The sequence below is a fragment of the Thamnophis sirtalis genome, unplaced genomic scaffold (assembly GCF_051295495.1).
Source record: "Thamnophis sirtalis isolate CommonGarterSnake01/CBP01778 unplaced genomic scaffold, rThaSir2_p1.2 scaffold_4, whole genome shotgun sequence".
Classification (NCBI taxonomy): domain Eukaryota; kingdom Metazoa; phylum Chordata; class Lepidosauria; order Squamata; family Natricidae; genus Thamnophis; species Thamnophis sirtalis.
This window is the reverse complement of record NW_028261384.1, coordinates 4,516,191-4,535,753: the sequence shown is the minus strand read 5'-3', so window position 1 is coordinate 4,535,753 and position 19,563 is coordinate 4,516,191. Positions and strand designations below refer to the sequence as shown.

Here is a 19,563-nt window from a genome sequence, read left to right as displayed (position 1 = left end):
CTGGGTGACTTTGGGCCAATCACCAGGGGGGCAGTGAGTTCTAGTCCTGCCTTAGGCATGAAAGACGGTGTTTCAGGTCCAATTACCAGGAGATCGTGAATTCTAGCTCCACCTTAGACATAAAAGCTAGCTGGGTGACTTTGGGCCAATCACTCTCTCTCAGCCTAGCCCACCTCACAAGGTTGTTGTTGTGGAGAAAATAGGAGGAGGGAAGAATATCATGTATATTTTAGTTATTTGTTAAATAATAAAGTTGGGATGATAACGTCTAATAAATCAATAAATAAAACAAAACCAGGGCATTCAAAATCTGTTACCTGATTTTTCGTAGCAGCAAAACCTGCCCCTTCAAGAGGAAAGTGGATTAGATTCACGCTCTATCGTGTCTGCAGAGTCTTTAGAAGAGGAAAATCAGAATTTAGCATCCCAGAAGGAAGACTACAGCAGAAACGAAAGCTCCGCACGGTAGGGAAAGCGGCATTCTAAATCCCCAATTAAATTGAATTATTTTAAAAAGAGACTCCTTTAATTCTGATCCTCAATCATTATCTTGAGCCAGATTGGAAACCTTTGAATAGAGAAAAAAAATTCTCGACCGGATTGCTAAGCAAGATGGTTGCTGAATGAGTTTTGCCCCATTTTACGACCCTTCCTTGCCACCTTCGCTAAGTGAATCGCTGCAATTGTTAAGTTAGCAACACGGCTCTTAGGCAAATCTGGCTTCCTCATTGACTTTGCTGGCCAGAAAATCACAAGAGGGGATTGCGCGACCCCAGGACCGTCATAAATATGAGTCTGTTGCCGAGCATCCGAATTTTGATCACGTGACCACGGGGATGCAGAAACGGTTGTAAGTCTGAAAAACAGTCATAACTCCCTTTTTTCCCCAGAGACGTTGTAACTTCGAACGGTCACTAAATGAACTGCTGCAAGTCAATGACTATCTGTGTCTATAATCATCTCAAAACACCTCAAAGTGTTTGCTTAACGACTGCAGCATTCGCTTGTCAACTGCCGTGTTTGCTTTGTGACCCTGTGCTCATTTAACAACCGCAGCCAAAAAGGTAGCAAAACAGGACGCAGTCATATAACAATGCTCTTAACTTATGGCTGTAAATTGCAGGCTCAATTATGGTCATAAGTCGTGGAGAATCTGTATGTATAGTTTACTGCAGTGTTTCTCATCCTTAATAGCTTTAAGATGCATGGACTTCAACTCCCAGAATTCCTCAGGCAGGAAATCCAGGAAAGAGAAGGCAAGGCTGACTGAGAATTCTGGGAGTTGAAGTCCATACACCTTAAAGTTGTTAAGTTTGAGAAACAGTGCTTTACTCTGTTGGTTACAATCACCCAGGTGTGAAATGCTACGGGTTCGGACTGGTTCGCCTGAACCAGTAGTAAAAAATGCCACCGGTTTGCACGAACCAGTAGTAAAAAAAAATAAAAAATGCTACTGGTTCAGGTGAAACGGTAGCCAGCTGTGTGACAATCAACTGTGCCGCATGATTTAGAAATCACGCAGAAGAGCTGATTGTGGCACAGCTGATCATTGGAACATTTTAAAAAACTTTTTAAAGCATTTTTCCCCCCTACTACCAGTTTGGATGAATAGGTAGTAAAAAAAATGCTACAAAAAAGTTTTTTTTAAAGTTCCGATGATCCATGTGGCACAGCTGTTTGTTGCACAGCTGATCATCAGATCTTTTTTAAAACTTTTTTTTACCATTTTTTTATTACGGGTTCGGGCAAATAGGTAGTAAAAATGCTTTAAAAAGTTTAATAAAAGTTCCGACGATCAGCTGTGCGACAACCAGCTGTGCCACATGATGTATATTTTCTAGAAAGCAGGAAATTCTGCTTTCCAGCTATACTAAATCCAGTGGCACAGCTTTCCATCCCCCTTCTCACTGTTCGGCTTACCTACTGCATGTAAAGGCTTGAAGGAAAGGCTTCTTAGGCGAAGGGAACTGGTGGCAGACTTCAGAGCATTTCACCCCTGCAATCACCCCTTTTATTATGGGGTGCAAATAAACTGGATTAGAATTTGCAAACTACAATAGCTGGACCCACCCAGCCCAGTCACCCTACATCTGGGCCTGCTACAGCCACCTGGCCTTCACCTGGATTGCATTCACCCTGACTCTCTCAGGTAGAGCACATCAAATTCAGGTGACCCCTTGCATCTTTGACCAGGCGGAAGTTTGGAATTTTTCAGCCCCAGAAATAGGGAACGAAAGGACGAAGGGGAAGCTTAAAGGTCATCTAGTCCAGGGTGTGATGGACTCCGCTTTGCTGGAGGTGTTTAAACAAACGTTGAAATGGTGGGTTCCTCTGCTGAATAACAGAGCTGGAAGGGACCTTGGAGGTCTTCTAGTCCAACCCCCTGCCCTGGCAGGAAACCCTATTCCATTCCAGACAAGCGGCTGTCCAATCTCTTTTTAAAAACCTCCAGTGGTGGAGCACCTACAACCTCTGAAGGCAAACTGTTCTGCTGGTTATTTATCCTTAGTTCTAGGTTGCTTCTCTCCCTGATTGATTTGGGATTAGAGAATATCAGAATAACAAGAGCTGGAAAGGACCTTGGAGGTCTTCTAGTCCAACCCACTGCTCAAGCAGGAAGCCCTACAGCAGTGATGACTAGCCTTTTCCCCACCGTGTGTCAAAAGCCGGGGGAGCGCAGGGGTCATGCGTGCATGTGCCCACACTTATAATTCTATGCACCCGCCCCCCCACGCATGCATGTGCAAGCCCCTTCCCCTACGCTCCCCCTGATTTTGGCATGTGATGACACGGTGGGCCCATTTTTCACCTTTCCCAGGCTCCAGACCCTTTCTAGGAGCCTGGGGAGGGCGAAAAATGCCTTTCCCACCCCCAGAGGCCCTCTAGTCTAGTGGCTGAAAACAGCCCGTTTGCCGACTTCTGGTCGGACCAGAAGGCCTGTTTTTCGCTCTTCCCAGGCTCCAGAGCCTTTTCAGGAGCCTGGGGAGGGTGAAAACGGCCTTCCGCATCCCCACAGAGCCCAAAAAACAGCCTGTTTCCCGACTTTCTGGTGGGCCCAGAAAGCCTAAAAGTCACCTGGCCGGCACGCATATGTGCCCCGGAGCTGAGCTTCGGCATCATGGCCCTATAGCATTCCAGACAAACGACTGTCCAGTTTATTCTTAAAAACCTCCAGTGATGGAGCCACCAAAACTTCCAGGGGCATTCTACTGGTTAATTGTTGTCACTATCAAGAAATTTCTCCTTGGTTCGAAGCTGGATCTCTCCTGGATTAGTCTCCGTCCACTGCTGGCTCGGGTTGGGCTAGATGATCTCTAAGATTGCCCCCTTTCCCCCCCTTCCGTTCTTGGATGCTTCGAAAGGCTGCGTCCTTTGCAAACTAGGATTCTGCCGGGCGTGCTTCTGATCCTACCCTCGCCAGCAGGAGCCCCGACAGAGGTTGCAAGACGTTTAGATGCAGAAGTGAAAAATGTGACAGATGTTTTGTGTGTTCCAGGACAGTGTCGAACATGGGACACACCCTTGTGGACTCCGCAGCGACGTCATTTCCAGCAACTCCTGCGAGGTTGGTGCAAAATTTACTTCTTCGATGGCAACGCCCGGGATTTTTTTCCCTCCCTTCCAGGGAAGTCTGTGTGTGGCCTTAACTTATTTATTTATCCAATAAACTTTTTGAAGGGGTTAGGATGAAAGTCCAAAAGAGACCATCAGAAAACTAGGAAAGGAACAAAAAAAAAGCCTCATTTAGCCTCGCAATTAACCCCCAGAGAAGCAGCAGGGCAAGGTTTAACACCAGATCCACAGCTTCCAATCAGCAAAGTCAAAGGGTAAAATCTAGGTTCCCTTAACGACCGTGCGATTTTCATCGTAAGCCGAGGACTGCCTCTACGGATAAAACACTGGTTTGCCTTTTGATCTTCCTTGGGGTTCTTGAAAAGCTAAGCAAGGTCAGACCTGGTTCTTTCTTGGAGGGGAGATCTGGAAAGCCCAAGGCTGTGGTCACTCCGACAGAAGAATTGAAGAAATTCTGCCACACGTTAAAAGTGCACATTATTTCCATGCGCACACACCCAACCACCCACACACGTATGTGTGTTATATATGTGTTGTTGGACTCATTGGTAGTTGTAAGTCAAGGACTACACACATGCATGCAGATACACACACACACACGTTTTTCTGTCTGTATCTGTGTAGTTCTCGACTTACGACCACAACTTAACCCAACATTTTTGTTGCTAAGCAAGACAGTTAAGTGATCTTTGCCCAATTTCACAATTTTTCTTGCCATAACTGGTAAGTGAATCCCTGCAGTTGTTAAGTTAGTCACGTAGTTCGTGAAGTGAATCCGGCTTCCTCGTTAACTTTGCTCATCACTAGGTTGCAAAAGGGGATCATGTGACACCCCCCCAGGACACTGCAACTGTCATAAATACAAGTCAGTTGCCAAGCGTCTGAATTTTGATCACAGGATTCTTGATATACTGCAATGGACATTAAAAAAAATTTTTTAATGGTTCTGGGTCCCTTTTTTCAGTGCCGTTGAAACTTCAAATGGCCACTAAACGAATGGTTGTACGTCGAGGACTACCTGTGGATGTCCTTCCTCTTAATACATATAGTCCTCAATTTACAACAGTCCATTTAGCGATGGTTCGAAGTTACAACGGCACTGAAAGGAGTGACCTATGACCGTTTTTTCACATTTATATTTGATTTAGATTCTGATACTTGGCAACTGACTCACATTTATGACGGTTGCAATGTCCCGGGGTCACATGATCCCCTTTTGCGACCTTCCAACCAGAAAAGTCAACGGAGGAGGCCAGATTCGCTTAACAACCGTGTTACTAGCTTAACAACTGCAGTGATTCAGTTAACAAATGTGCCAAGAAAAGTCGTAAAATGCGACAAAACTCACTTAACAAATTTCTTACTTAGCAACATAAATGTTTAGCTCCACTGCGATCATAAGTTGAGGACTAACTGTATCATCTGGAAAACTGTCGTCAGAAGGTGGTCTGGGGCATCCCATAAATATCTGGCTGGACTTTGCTGCATATGGATCACCAATGCCATAAAATGGGCTTTCGGCCTTAATTATTTCGGCCAAAATCCGTTTTATTTCCGGACAGCCAAACCGAGCCAATCTTCTCTCCCTTTTAGGGCATCAGAGCAGGACGAGGTTGGTTTCAGGACCCTTCAGTCGCAGATCACCAAATACAAAACTCTGTGTCAAGCATCAGAAGTGGAGCGTGACCGTTTGATAGAGCTGGTCAGCATCCTACAGAAAAGGTAGGATGTTCGCCAGTGTTGTTGCCCACCAGATTCGGACCGTGAGGAAGTTGGGGAGGAAGATGGGCCAGTCCTGGAGTCTGGGGAAGGCTCTGATGAGGGCTCTGTGTCAGAGGCAGAGAGGGGGGCCAGGGCCGTCCGACCGTTATCAGCTGCCTTCAGAGTCAGACATCAGGGAGGCAGAAGAACAGCTGGAGCCTGTTCCCAGTGTGCCCATGCGCAGAGTGGCCAGGCGAAGGGAACAGCTAAGGAACAGGGGCCGACTTGGGATTAAGGCCACAGGTGGACGGTGAATGGCCCCTCCCAGAGGGAATAAAAGAGGAGCGAAAGGCAAGTGGAGTTTGCAGGAAACAATTAGTTCACTTTAATTGGTTCGTGACTCTCTGAGACTCATTGCCAAGTTTTGCAGAGATCGGCCTGGCAGCTCTCCAAGCCAAGTAAGCTCTGTGACTGTAAATCCTCCTTTGAAAGACGTTGCTGGATGTGAAGGAGCAGAATTCGCAGTCAATTAATAAAAGGGGTTTTTATCGGGACAAGGAGTTTGCTTCAGGCTCTCGGGAATCCTCAGTCAGAACAGCCAGGCGCAAAATTGCCTGGATTTCTTTTTTTTGGGGGGGGGGGGGGGACTCAGAGTCCCTTTGTCCCAGGCCACTCAGATGTTGAGATTCTGGAAAGAGTGCAGAGAAGAGCAACAAAAACGATTAGGGGACGGGAGGATAAAACATACAATGAACAGTTGCTGGAATTGGGTATGTCTAGTTGGATGAAAAGGTCCAGGGGTGACATGATAGCATAGCTGAGGGGCTTCCACAAAGAAGAGCGGAGGGGGGGGGGGCAACCTATTCTCCAAAGCACCTGAGGCAGGAGAAGAAGAAGGAGAATGGAAAACCTATCAGAAAGAGATCACCAATAATCACAAAATAGGAGCCAGCCGTGTGCTGCAGCAGCCAAAAAAGCCAACACAATCCTAGGCTGCATTAACAGAGGGATAGAATCAAGATCATGTGAAGTGTTGAAGCCACCTTATAATGCTTTGGGTAAGACCACATTTGAAATATTGCACCCAGTTTTGGTTGCCGTGATATAAAAAAAATATCCCAGTGTCAACCCAACCCTACCTCTTGGATTTCTTAGTGGTCTCCCATTCACCTACGCCCAGAGCCAGATTCTGCATCTTCGGGGAAACATTGGCAATTCAGGATTTAGGATTTTAGGATTTTATTGTCATTTATAGGCCACCCTTTTCCCTGAGGGGACTCAGGGCGGCTTACAATTCGTGGGAAGGGAGTGCAAGACAGAACATGAAATAATATGTGAATAAAAATAAAACAATAAAACACAACATTCATTCAGCATTCGGGTGGGGCGGATGAAATCTTATCCCCAGGCCTGCCGGGATAGCCAGATCTTAAGGGCTGTGCGGAAGGTCTGGACGGTGGTGAGGGTGCGAATCTCTACGGGGAGATCGTTCCAAAGGGTCGGAGCTGCAACTGAGAAGGCTCTCCTCCGTGTAGTCGCCAGTCGGCACTGACTGGCGGATGGAACTCGGAGGAGGCCCACTCTGTGCGATCTGATGGGGCGAAGGGAGGTAATCGGCAGAAGGCGGTCTCTCAAGTACTCAAGTACTCAATACAACTGTTGAGTTGTGACCATTCATGGGGCTACTGGGATGTTCGCCTTTCTGACAATGTGCACGTATGATGTTTGTGTCTCCAGGGTGGACGACAGCATCACGAAAGTTTGGGAAACGGAGAAGAAATTTCAGGAACAACAATACAAGTACGTCGCTCTTGAGCAGCAGTTCGCAAAGTTGAAGATGGAATCCGGGAAGGCGGCGGCGGCCCCCAAGGCTCACCCCAAAACCAAAGCAGGTAAAGTTGTTGAAAGCATGTTGAAAAGTGACACTTCATAACAGCCCTGCGCAAACTTGACTGGTGAAACTTCCACGCAGCCAGGCAGAATTTCTGCCCCCCCAGTGGCTGACAAGGGGAGGCTGTGGGAGAGAGTCCCAAAATAAGGCAAGAGGGTGGTCACAACTGCACAAAACCCCACCCTTTTGAATGAAAATGTAGTGCTTGACTTATGACCTACCCAGGGGTGGGTTTCTCGCCCCGTTCCAACCGGTTCGGTTGGAACGGGGCCGGCGGCGTCCTCGTGCACGCGCGCAGTGCACGCATGCGTACTAGGGTCTGTGCGATGCTCCAGCTGCTCCTGGAGGATCGCGCAGGCGCTGTATGCGTCCTGCGCATGCGTGGAAGCGCAGAACTCGTCAAAACCGGGTAAGGAGCGCGGGCGGGCGGGTCCTTCGCCGTTCCCGGAAGTTACTTACTTCCGGGTTCGCCGACCAACCGGTTCGCGGGGACCGCCACGAACCGGTTGAAACCCACCCCTGGACCTACCACTTAACAACTGTTCAAAGTTGCTGTTGTGGCATGGCGGCGGCCAGCAGAGCTGGTAGTGGAGTCAGAGAGTGAGGAGGTTTGGGAGGAACATGGAAAACTCAGACGAGGGTTCTGCGTCGGAGGCACAGAGAGGGAGCTAGACAGCAGTGAGGCAGAGGAACAGCTGGAGCCTGTTCCCAGTGTGCGCATGCACAGAGCTGCCAGGAGACAGAACAACTCAGAAAGCAGGGTCGACTTGGGAGCAAAGCCACACCTTGGAGGTGATTTGGCCCTTCCCTTGGGAAACAAAAGAGGAGCGAATGGGGAGGGAGGGGGCTTTTGCAGGAAACAATTAGTTCCTTCGGTCGTTTCAAGAGTGGAAAGTTCTGTTTGTGACTACAAGAGACTCCGTGCCAAGTGTTGCTTTGCCTTTGGAAACTAGTTATCGCAAAGCAGCTCGCCAAGTGAGATAAGGTTCGTGTTGATAAATACTCCTCTGAAAGACTGTTTGCCAAGCCTTGCTGACTGTGAATGAAAGGAATCCATAGTCGTGTAAATAAAAGGGGTTTTGCCAGGACCAAGACTCTGCTTCCTGCTTTTTAAGGAAGACTGGGTCAGAACAGTTACAATGAACTTCTCCAGAAGAGCTTGTGAATCAGTTTCAAAGTTCCCGTGCTCCCTCCCCTCCCGCCACCACCTTTCATTGACCACCATTTTCAGTGTCCTGCGACTGCGATTTTGGGCCGTTTTCCCTCCCAAAATTGGTTTTGGTTTCCAAGCAAAAACCTCCATTGGGTGTAATGGGTTCACTTAATGACCATTGCGAAAACTGCCTTCCCCGGGCTCCAGAAGCCCTTCCAGAAGTTCCAAGAGGCCCATTTTTCCCCCTCCCTGAATCTCCGCACGGGCCCTGCATTTAATTCGCATCCAAAACGGGCTGGGTAGAGACTCCTGGAAGAGGCGAGGGACCCCCAAGGGTGGGATTTGGAGGTTCTCTGAACCAGCCATAACATTAGCTACGGATTCTCCCGAACGCAGGAAAACCCGTAGCAGCCCACCCCTGGTCAAGGGCTACGTGTACACCGGTATTTTTCAATCTTGGCGACTTTAGGATGCGTGGATTTCAACGCCCATAATTCCCCAACCAGCCATGCCATCTCTTCCTGCTTCTCAACTGAAAATACAAATTGTGATATTTTTCAGGAAACTTTAGAATTTGGTGGGTGGGTGGCCAGCCTTCAGAATCTCTGTTTAACGACACGTCTTCTCTCAACAGCTCCGCCACTCAGCAGCGCCAAAATGAGCTGGAACGCTGGGGATAAGAAAGATCTGCCATCCGTCCAATTTTCCGAAGTGCCTTTGGAGTCTCAGTTAGAGGAACTCTCCACACAGTGAGATGTTTAACATATTTTTTTTACCATTTTATTTTTAAAACCTCAAAGCTTTAAGTTAGATTTAAGAAGGAATACAGGAAAGTGAAGGAACAATTTCTGCTAATGCAGATAGTCCTCAACTCACTACCACAATTGAGCCCAAAATTTCTGTTGCTATGCAAGACAATGAGTTTTGTCCCATTTTACAATCTTTCTTGCCATGGTTGTTAAGTGAATCACTACAGTTGTTCAGTTAGTGACACAGCTGTTAAGTGAATCTGGCTTCTCTGTTGAGTTTGCTTGGCAGAAGACCTCAGGACGCCGCAACCGTCATAAATATGAGTCAGTTCCCAAGCATCCAAGTTCTGATCACATGACTATAAAGAAGTTGCAATGGTCATAAGTGTGAAAATTTGTATTGTCACTTTTTCAGTGCCATTGTAATTTTGAATGGTCACTAAACGAATGGTTGTAACTCGAGGACTGCCTGCACATGTGATCCTCAACTTATGACTGTGATTATAAGCCTTAATTATAATTATGAGCCCAGAATTATAATCATATGTCCTGAGGGTCATTAACCAAGATAAGATGTGACTGCTCATGATTTTACAACCTTCTTTGTGGCAGGAATTGCACTGTTCAAATGGAGTTAGAGACGCTGACAAAACTGGTAGTTTTATATAAATAAATATATTTTATAACTGTATATATGGCCTAGATTGTCAGGCAAAGAGGACCGTACTCAGGTAAATCAATACAGGATACAGGAACATCCTGAGGTAAATCAACACATGAGCATCATGAGCAGGGGTGGGATTCAGCCAGTTTGGACTGGTTCGGGCGAATCAGTAGCTCCGATGATCAGGTAGGCCCACCTGCCTGCCTTTTACTTATCTATATCCTCTCAGCTGATTCATGCACCTCAGCTAAGTTACTGCCCAGAAGTAAAGTGGAAGGTAAGTTTTGTTAAAACTGTGCATGCACAATCTCCGAACTGGTTGTTAAAATAGCAGGATCCCACCACTGATCATGAGGTAAATCAACACAGCAGGAACATCCTGAGGTAAATTACAGTCTACATAGAGCACACAGATGAAAAAAGGCGGGAAACAAGGACACTCCTACTTTTCACTCATAGCAACCAATCACACCTCAGTTTTCCTCATGCCGTGGCCAGCTCTCTTCAGCTAATCAACACAACTCTGTGTTCAGGCTCACTGCTCAACCCTTCACTGCTCTAGCTATTAAATATCTTTAACCCATAACTTCGAACAGTCTCTAAGTGAGGACCACCTGCATTTTCGGTCAGCTATCAAAATCCATTTATTTCTTCTAGTTATTTGTTTATAACTTTTATTGGCTGCCCATCTTAACCTTGAGGTAACTCTGAGCAGCTTAAAATCATAAAAATGTGCCGACCGTTTTTTTCTGCGCAGGCTGGCGATCCAGATGGACGAGATCGAAGGCCTGAAGAGCGCTTTGCAAGAATCCATCCGGACCAAAGAGGAAGATTTCCGGGTGTACCAGGACACCGTGGGGCAGGTGAAGGAGATCTTCCTGCACGCTCTGAAGCAGCACACGCAGGAGAAGAACTGAGCCGATCCCAGTGGTGGGAGGGGGTTATTCCCGTTGTCCAGAAATGGTCCCTCCGAGGTGACTCTCGTTTAAATACTTGCAGGAGGGCGCAGAAGATACAGTAGACGCTGGTCCTGTAGAAGATGCGGGTGGTGCCCAGCTAGAGGGACCCAGGGGCCAGCTCCTCTCGTCCATAATGATGTATTCATAGCCATATACACCGGATCGGTAATCTGGCACTCGTTCTGAACGAGTCCAGAATCCGTAAGTGGGAAGGATTTGCTTGAGTAGAAACCAACTTTGGATCAACTTTGACATCCCTTGCCAAACAAAAACCTGTTTAAAAACTTTTCCAGTGTAAATACAGACCCCGGCAAGACCCGGATTAAGGATAATGTCTTGTTTATTTTCTCGAAAGACACAATGCGCTTCTGCTTTGCTCACACACTTGTGAATTGCAGGGAAGGCGGTTTTTCCTGGTTCGTGCATTTACATCTGTGTCTGTATACTTCCCGCGCCTGCTTTCATCTCTGCCCAAACTTGCTTCGCCATCAGTTAATTCCCTTACGGTCTTCGGATGTTTTCTCCTTGTTGAGTTGCTGAGGGAGGGCTCAGATTAAATTAGATAATATATTGATCCGAAAGGAATTCAGCTTGAGTTGAAGAAGATGTGGCACCCTGTAGCCATGAAAAGAAAAGTAGGCAAAAAAGATAGATAGATGAGACATACAGAGAGCGAGTTGGATGGATAAAGGCAGAGGGATACCAGAGATGATAGATAGGTGATAGATGATAGATGATAGATAGATAGATAGATAGATAGATAGATAGATAGATGATAGATAGATAGATAGATAGATAGATAGATAGATAGATAGATAGATGATAGATAGATAGATAGATGATAGATAGATAGATAGATAGATAGATAGATAGATGATAGATAGATAGATAGATGATAGATAGATAGATAGACAGACAGACAGACAGACAGACAGACAGACCAGACAGACAATAAATAGATAGACAGACAGACAGATAGATAGAAAGACAGATGATAAAGAGAGAGAGAGACAGACAGACAGACAGACAGACAATAGATAGATAATAGATGGATGGATAGGTAGATAGATGGATGGATGGATAGACAGACAGATGATAGAGAGAGACAGACAGACTGACAGACAATAGATAGATAATAGATGGATAGATAGGTAGTTAGATCGATGGAGGGATGGAGGGATGGATAAATAGATAGATAGATAGATAGATAGATAGATAGATAGATAGATAGATAGATAGATAGATAGATAGATAGACAGACAGATGATAGAGAGAAAGACAGACAGACAGACAATAGAAAATAGATGGGTGGATAGGTAGATGGATGGATAGATAGACAGATAGATAAAGACAGATGATAGAGAAGAGGACAGACAGACAGACAATAGATAGATAATAGATGGATGGATAGGTAGATGGATGGATAGATAGACGTATAGAAAGACAGATGAGATAGAGAGAGACAGGCAGGCAGGCAGGCAGAACAGACAATAGACAGACAGATAATGGATGGATGAACAGATGGATGGACAGACAGACAGACAATAGACACAGACTGATAGATAAGACAGATAGATAACAGATGGATGGATGGATGGATGGATATAGGCTGGCAGATAGGCTGGCAGTTAGATATAGGAATATTTGTGAGTAAGTACTATAATTAGTGCCATGGTGGTGCAGTGGTTAGAATGCAGTATTGTATTCCCATTGCCAGGAGTTCGATCCTTATGGGTTCAAGGTTGACTCAGCCTTCCATCCTTCCAGGGTCAGTAAAATGAGGACCCAGATGGGTGGGAATATGCTGCCTCTGTAAATCCCTTAGAGAGGAATGTAAAGCACTGTGAAGTGGTATATAAGTCTATTGCTGTTGCTGGGAGCCAGCAGTGTGCTGCAGCAACCCCCCCCCCAAAAGCCAACAATGCCACTATATTTCTTTGCTCGCTTTGAAGTGGAGACATCAGAGACAGCTAAAATACAGCCCCCAGCCCATTGTAGCCCCCACCTCATTGTGGAGGGAAAGGGGGTGAGGGGCGTTCCGAGGGCTGCCGGCCCTGGAGGTACCTCTGGCTGAGTGCTTAGAGACTGTGCTGATCAGTTGGCTGGAGTCTTTGCCAAAATCTTCAACCGGCCTTTATCCCAGCCCACTATTCCACCTCGTTTGAAGGCTTCCACCATGGTTCCACTGCCAAAGATGTTCCTTATCAATAACCCCAACGATTACAGAGCAATACCACCCGCTCCTACCCTCATGAAGCGCTTTGAGAAATTCATTTCTGCTCTTCCACATACATAACCCCAGTTTGCATACAGAAAGAATAGATCTACAGATGATGCTACAGCCATCACTCTTCACACCGCTCTGGCACATCTGGAATAGCGAGCACGCTTTTTGTAGATTTTAGCTCTGCCTTCAGCACAATTCTTCCACATATAATGTCTAAATTTATGAATCTTGGGCTTTCTTATTCAATCTGGATTATGGGTTTCCTGTCTGGCTGCTCCCAGAGGGTCAGATTAGGTCAGTGGTGGGTTTCAAAATTTGTTTAGAACCTCTTCTGTAGGTGTGGTCTGCTTTGTGGGAGTGGCTTGCTGGCCATGTGACCAAGTAGGAGTGGCTTGCTGGCCATGTGTCCGACTGGGAGTGGTTTGTCAGCCATGTGACCAGCTGGGTGGGAGTGGCCAACTTGTAAAATGTGGTGAAACTCACAACACTTAGCAACCAAAATGTTGTCTCAGGAACTCTGGCATTGAAGTGTGCAAGTCTTAAAGCTGTCAAGTTACAAGACCCTTGCACCCCTAACCCTTTAGAAACACCCCCCTCCCAGGGGTGTTCAAATTTGACAGCTTTAAGACTTGTGGACTTCAACTCCCAGAATTCCTCCTCCAGTCATGTTGGCTCAGGAACTCTGGCATTGAAGCGCGCAAGTCTTAAAGCTGTCAAGTTACAAGACCCTTGCACTCTAACCCTTTAGAAGAAAAAAAACCCAGGGGTGTTCAAACTTGGCAGCTTTAAGACTTGTGGACTTCAACTCCCAGAATTCCTCCTCTCGCTCCTCATCTTGATGATGTGCTGACGGGCGGGGGGAGGGAGCTGGAACCGGTTCTAAATGGCACGGTAGATTTGTGGAACCTCTTCTATAGAGAGCAATAGCAATAGCAATAGCAGTAGACTTATATACCGCTTCATAGGCCTTTCAGGCCTCTCTAAGCGGTTTACAGAGAGTCAGCATATTGCCCCCAACAATCTGGGTCCTCATTTTACCCACCTCGGAAGGATGGAAGGCTGAGTCAACCCTGAGCCGGTGAGATTTGAACCGCTGACCTGCTGATCTAGCAGTAGCCTGCAGTGCTGCATTTAACCACTGCGCCACCTTGGAGAGAACAGGCAGAAACCCTGGATTAGGTAGTCATATCTCCTTGGCCCCTTATTAACACCGATACACTCAAAGCTATGTTGCCTGGTATGTGTGGCCTTGCCTGTTTGTCTTCCGGGTTTCTGGTGAGCATGCGTGCGCAATGATCAGCTGTCCTTCATGCGTGCAGCAGTGCCGAAAACCGGTGTGAGCATGCCAGCTGATTGTCAGATGCGCATGTGCGCCAGAACTCAGAAGTTCAGCTTTTCCAGAGTGTGATCCTTTCGGGTGCGTGGTGGTGCCGAAAACCGCCCTGTGCATGTGCGCCAGCCAGCTGATCATCAGGCAGCATGCGGGCTAGAACCCGCAAGTTCGGCTTTTCTGGAGCATGGCCCCGATGAGTGGACGCGCGACATTTCCGCGCAAACTTTTTGGCACTCAGTACCGAAAAGGCTTCGCCATCACTGCCCTATACTCTTCATGTACATGACTTCCTTCCCACTCACGCCAGTAATACTATTACTGAATTTGCAGGTGATACAACTGTGGTGGGACTAATTTCCAAGTGTGTGTGTGTGTTTGTCTGCCTGTCGAGATGAGGTGGAACGGTTGGTGTGGAGACAAAAACTTCAGCACTTCGAATGGTCATTCATGCCCTCGTCACCTCAAGGCTTGACTACTGCAACGCGCTCTACATGGGGCTGCCCCTGAAGAGTGTTCGGAGACAACAGTTGATCCAGAATGCAGCCGCGCGAGCGATATCGGGTGTACCTAGATACACCCATGTTACACCTATCCTCCGTGATCTGCACTGGCTTCCTATCGGTCTCCGGACGCGCTTCAAGGTGCTGGTTATCACCTTTAAAGCCCTACATGGCCTAGGACCTGGATATCTGCGAGACCGCCTCCTGCCACATACTTCCCAACGGCCGATAATATCTCACAGGCTGGGCCTCCTCCGGGTGCCGTCGACCGGACAATGCCGGCTGACGACCCCTCGGGGGAGGGCCTTCTCTGTAGCTGCTCCAGCCCTGTGGAACGATCTACCCGTAGAGATCTGGACCCTTCCCACTCTCTCGGCCTTCCGAAAAGCCACTAAAACCTGGCTGTTCCGGCAGGCCTGGGGCTGTTGACCCATGAATGAGGTCCAGCCCCATCTAGGTTTGAGTGTATGGTGTGTTGCTTTTAAATCTGTTTTCGTTTTTCCCTATATTTTATTTTTTATTTTACTCTTGTATTTGTAAGCCGCCCGGAGTTCTGTGGGATTGGGTGGCATATAAATTTATTAAATTACAATTACAATTACACAAATAAGGCCAAGGGGGCTCTAGTGGACTACGGAAGGAATAGATCAGACATCCAGGCCTTGCTTATCAATGGAGACCGAGTGGAGCAAGTGGGCAGTTTTAAGTTTCTGGGTGTTGTCATAAAAAGAGGACCTGACATGGGGCAACTCACATTGCAGCCCTGGTCAAAAGAGCCCAGCAGATATGATAATACCTGAGACTTCTCAGGAAACAACAACTGAATGGAAAACTGCTGGTGGCCTTCTATGCTGCACCATAGAGAGCATTTTAACTTACTACACCTGTGTCTGGTTTGCCAATTGCACAGGGGCAGATAGGACTCCAGAGGGTCAACGTCATTGGCCAGAGGATCATGGGTTGCCCTCTCCCCTCTTTGGGAGAGCTTTATGGCTCCCGCTGCCTTAAGGAAGTTCAAAACATCCTTAAAGATCCATCTCATCCTGGACACCCTTTTTTTTTTTAACTATTACCATCTGGCAGACGGTACAGGACAATAAAAACGAGGACAAATAGGCTGAAAAACAGCTTCTATCCCAGGGCAGTGACTATATTGAAGTCTACTGTATAGTGCAAAGCTAGTGCAATATTAATTCAATTGTGTAGAAGGCGAAGGATGTGTGTTTGTGATTTATTTTTATAGTTATAATGTACACTGAAGACGGCATTTCGTTTCGTTGTACGAGTTGCAATGACAATAAAGTATACTAAACCCTAGAGGATTATGGGGGCTGGAGACTAAAACATGAAGAACCGTTGTAGGAATTGGGTATGTCTAGTTTCATGAAAGGAAGGACTAGGGCAGACATGGGAGCAGTCTTCCAATATTTGAAGGGCTGCCCCAAAGAAGAGGGGAGGGGGGTGTCAACCTATTCTCCAAAGCAGAACAATAGATGGAAATTAACCAAGGAGAGACGCAACCTGGAACTTAGGAGAAATTTAGGAGAACAATTAACCGGTGGAACGACTTGCCTTCAGAAGCTGTGGATGCTGCATCACTGGAAGCTTTAAACTGGACAGCCACTTGTCTGAAATGGTACAGGGCCCCCTGCTTGAGCAGGGGGTTGGACTAGATGACCTCCAAGGTGCCTTCCAGCATTGGATTCTACTATTTCCAGAGGACGCATTTTCAGAGATTGGCTCAAAAGCACCTCACGGCCTTCATATTCTCTTCTTCTCCGTTACTTCCCTGTGGAGTGTGCAGTGATATTAAATCCTTTTCATTCAATTCTTATTCCATCTACAGCCTCCGTGGCACCCAGCAGGTGGAGTCTTGGCCTTTATCGGCTGATCTCTCAGCAGCTCAAGAGCGTCAAATTTCCTCAGTTAGTGCAAAATCTTCCCAATCAAACCTGGCTTGTTTTGAACAGGTTTTCAAATCCTCCCTTTTTTTTCATCCATTTTACCAAGAAATCCACATCAAAAAACAGTGTGTGTGTCTGGGGGGGGGGGGGTTAGCATCACGAATGGCCAGCAAGAATGTACCAGCGTTAATTCATTAATTCAAGAATCCCCCCCCCTTTTCGGTTTTATTTTACTCAGGAGATTAAAATACAGGTAGACCTCGACTTACAACCACAACGGAGTCCAACATTTCTGTTGCTAAGCGACTTTGCCCCATTTTACGACCTTTGTTGCCACAGTTGTTAAGTGAACCATTGCAGTTGTTAAATGGGTAAGACAGTTGTTAAGTGGATCTGGCTTCCCCATTGATTTTGCTCGTCAGGAGGTCGCAAAGGGGGGGGGGGTCACACGATACCGGGACACTGCGATTGTCATAAATGGGAATGTGCAAATTTTAATCACGTGACCCTGGGAGATGCTGCAATGGTCATGTCAGATTTGGGTTAATGTCAGGGTTCCAAATAGCATCCAAAAGTAAATCAGAGTCCGAGGCAAAATATTGCTCAAAGTTCCAAGTTATTAAGAAAGCCATGTTGGCACATCTGGAAAGCTTCCTGGTTTTCCCCACCCATTGAAAGTTCAAGATCTTGCCCCCACACGCACAAGCCCGTCACACGGTCCAATCTCCCACTGCCACGCTGGCAGCTTCCCCCCATCCAATTCCAGACAGGTGCAGAGGTGCAGAGACACAGGATGACCTTGGCTTTCTAGAAAGGATGTTGTTATGGCTACATATCATCTAACTCGGTACAATCCCCCCCTCCCATTTTCCCACAATAGAAAAAGGCATAGTAGAATAATAGAAAGTGTGGCAGGCCTGAGATCCAAGAGGAATATGACTACAGGGATGACAGGTCGTAAGTGTGAAAATGAGTCATAAGCCACTTATTTCAGTGCCATTGTGACCGGATGGTCACTAAATGAACACTCGTGCGTCGGGAGTTCCCAAGCCGTTCAAAAGTATACATAGAATCATTTGATTTTTTCCTTCAACAAGAACGACTCCGAGGCACTGCGACCATCATAAAGGTGAGTCAGTTGCAAAAGTGCAACAGTCGTGGGTGTGAAAAGCAGCCGTGGGTCCCTTTTTCCGGTGCCGTAACTTTGAACAGTCACTAAATGAATATAAGTCAAGGACTACCTGTATATCTGATTTAAACCCTGGGGATATTTCCTGTCCTCTGGGAAAAAGACGAGCTGGCACCTTCTCCCTCTGGGGAAGAACAGTATTCAGAAAAAAAATGGGGGTAAATGTTGAAGTCAAGATGGTGGTTTTTATTTTTATTTTCCAAAAATGGGTCAGAACGGGGTAGTTTCCGCATTTTCCACGGCTACAATAATAGCAGTAGACTTATACACCGCTTCATAGGCCTTTCAGGCCTCTCTAAGCGGTTTACAGAGAGTCAGCATATCGCCCCCAACAACAATCCGGGTCCTCATTTTACCCACCTCGGAAGGATGGAAGGCTGAGTCAACCCTGAGCTGGTGAGATTTGAACCGCTGACCTGCTGATCTAGCAGTAGCCTGCAGTGCTGCATTTAACCACTGCGCCACCTTGGCTCTGCTTGGTTTCTATATCTGTGGCATTCAGATTACCTCTTGTATCTTTTCTAGTTGTCTCCTGGCCAGAGAAACCAACAGGAACACAAAAGCTACGCTTGTAAATTAAGCGCTGACAGTGCCGAGGGGCCCAGTTGCATGCCTCTCTTATTTCCTTTTGGCTACGATAACCCTCGCAGACAGTCCTCGAGTTACGACCACGATGTGTGTGTCTGTGTGTGTGTGTTGGGGTGCGGGAGGCAGAATGTCCATTGTTAAGCAAGTTGTGCCTGATTTGATGATCTTTTGGGCTAAGTGGATCGCTGCAAGTTGTTAAGCAAGTTGTTAGGAGCCGAGGTGGCGCAGTGGTTAGGAGTGCAGCACTGCAGGCCACTTCAGCTGACTGTTATCTGCAGTTCAGTGGTTCTAATCTCACCGGCTCAAAGGTTGTCTCAGCCTTCCATCCTTCCGAGGTGGGTGAAATGAGGACCCAGACTGTGGGGGGCGATATGCTGACTCTGTAAAAGAGGGCTGGAAGCCCTATGAAGCGGTATATAAGTCTAACTGCTATTGCTATTGCTATTGCTAAGCGAATCATGTGGCCGTTAAGCGAATCTGGCTTCCCTTGTTGACTTTGCTTGTCTGAAATGGCAATCGCCCCCCCCCCACACACACACATGCACACACACACACACGGACGCTGCAGCTGTCAGAAATACACACTGGTTGCCAAGCGCCCAAATTTTGATTGCATGACTGCTGAGATGCCATTCACTCGTAAGAGTGAGAACAGTGGTCAAGGTCAAAAAATGTTGCTACCGGTTCTGTGGGCGTGGCTTGGTGTGGCTTGGTGGGCGTGGCAGGGGAAGGATACTGCAAAAATCCCCGTTCCCTCCCAATCAACAGGGACTCAGGGGGGGGCAGAGAATAGATGGGGGGGGCAGGACCAGTCGTAAATCATTCTTTTCACTATTATTAGACTTTGACTGGTGGCTGAGCAATTGGTTGCATAGTCAAGGGAGGGAGAAAGGGAGGGAGGGAGGAAGAAAGGAAGGAAGGAAAAGGGAAGGAGGGAGAGAAGGAAGGAAGAAGGAAAAGGGAGGGAGGGAAAGAAGGAAGGAAAAGGGAGGAAGAAAGAAAGGAAGGAAAAGGGAAGGAAGGAAGGAAGGAAAAGGGAGGGTGGGAGAGAAAGAAGGAAGGAAAAGGGAGGGAAGGAAGGAAGGAAGGAAGGAAAAGGGAGGAAGAAAGAAAGGAAGGAAAAGGGAGGGAA

The 19,563-nt window shown here is 47.0% G+C and overlaps 1 protein-coding gene across 2 annotated transcripts in view; it reads left to right on the top strand.

Annotated features, from left to right (window-relative positions):
* The window catches only part of CCDC13 (coiled-coil domain containing 13), a 33,002-nt gene extending 21,980 nt beyond the window's left edge, over nucleotides 1-11,022 (top strand). Inside the window, exons 11-17 of one of the 2 annotated variants that reach the window (XM_087712396.1) lie at nucleotides 332-465; nucleotides 3,497-3,565; nucleotides 5,167-5,295; nucleotides 7,012-7,166; nucleotides 8,953-9,067; nucleotides 10,489-10,594; nucleotides 10,731-11,022. In XM_087712396.1, coding sequence (XP_087568522.1) covers nucleotides 332-465; nucleotides 3,497-3,565; nucleotides 5,167-5,295; nucleotides 7,012-7,166; nucleotides 8,953-9,067; nucleotides 10,489-10,594; nucleotides 10,731-10,838 — 816 coding nt within the window. In that variant the 3' untranslated portion in view covers nucleotides 10,839-11,022. Of the gene's footprint in view, nucleotides 1-331; nucleotides 466-3,496; nucleotides 3,566-5,166; nucleotides 5,296-7,011; nucleotides 7,167-8,952; nucleotides 9,068-10,488 lie in introns of both variants that reach the window. The other variant, XM_087712397.1, reaches the window with a different exon arrangement.
* The last annotated feature ends 8,541 nt before the right edge of the window (nucleotides 11,023-19,563 follow it).